General features: G+C 65.7%; 1 protein-coding gene across 1 annotated transcript in view; it reads right to left on the bottom strand.

Annotated features, from left to right (window-relative positions):
* The window catches only part of C3 (complement component 3), a gene marked incomplete at both ends in the record, with an annotated part of 15,400 nt that overhangs the window by 395 nt on the left and 14,658 nt on the right, over window positions 1–347 (bottom strand). Inside the window, one exon of the mRNA XM_010139059.1 lies at window positions 186–269. Coding sequence (XP_010137361.1) covers window positions 186–269 — 84 coding nt within the window. The remainder of the gene's footprint in view (window positions 1–185; window positions 270–347) is intronic.

Consider the following 347-nt stretch of genomic DNA (forward strand, 5'->3'; position numbering starts at 1 on the left):
CAAGCCCCAGGGAGCCACCGGCACCCTTGGTGGCACCACCCCACCTGGGTGACACGAGCCCTCATGGATGTCCCCAGCACCACTGGGTGATACCAATCCCCCTGGGGGGACCCCAAGCCACCCTAGTGCCACCAACCCACCTGGCTGTCCCTCCCCATTGTCCCCCACCCCCGGGGTGCTCGTACCCGCCTTGATGATGGAGAGGATGGTCATGATGTAGTTGTCGTGGGACGGCGTCTCCTCCGTGGCCACCAGCTTCACCTTGTACACTGGGGAGGAGGACGTCACCAGGTCACCCTCCGCACATGCTCCAGGCCGCCCCCTCAGCACATGGGGTCCCTCTGTCC

The sequence above is a fragment of the Buceros rhinoceros genome, unplaced genomic scaffold (genome assembly GCF_000710305.1).
Source record: "Buceros rhinoceros silvestris isolate BGI_N320 unplaced genomic scaffold, ASM71030v1 scaffold28446, whole genome shotgun sequence".
Lineage (NCBI taxonomy): Eukaryota > Metazoa > Chordata > Aves > Bucerotiformes > Bucerotidae > Buceros > Buceros rhinoceros.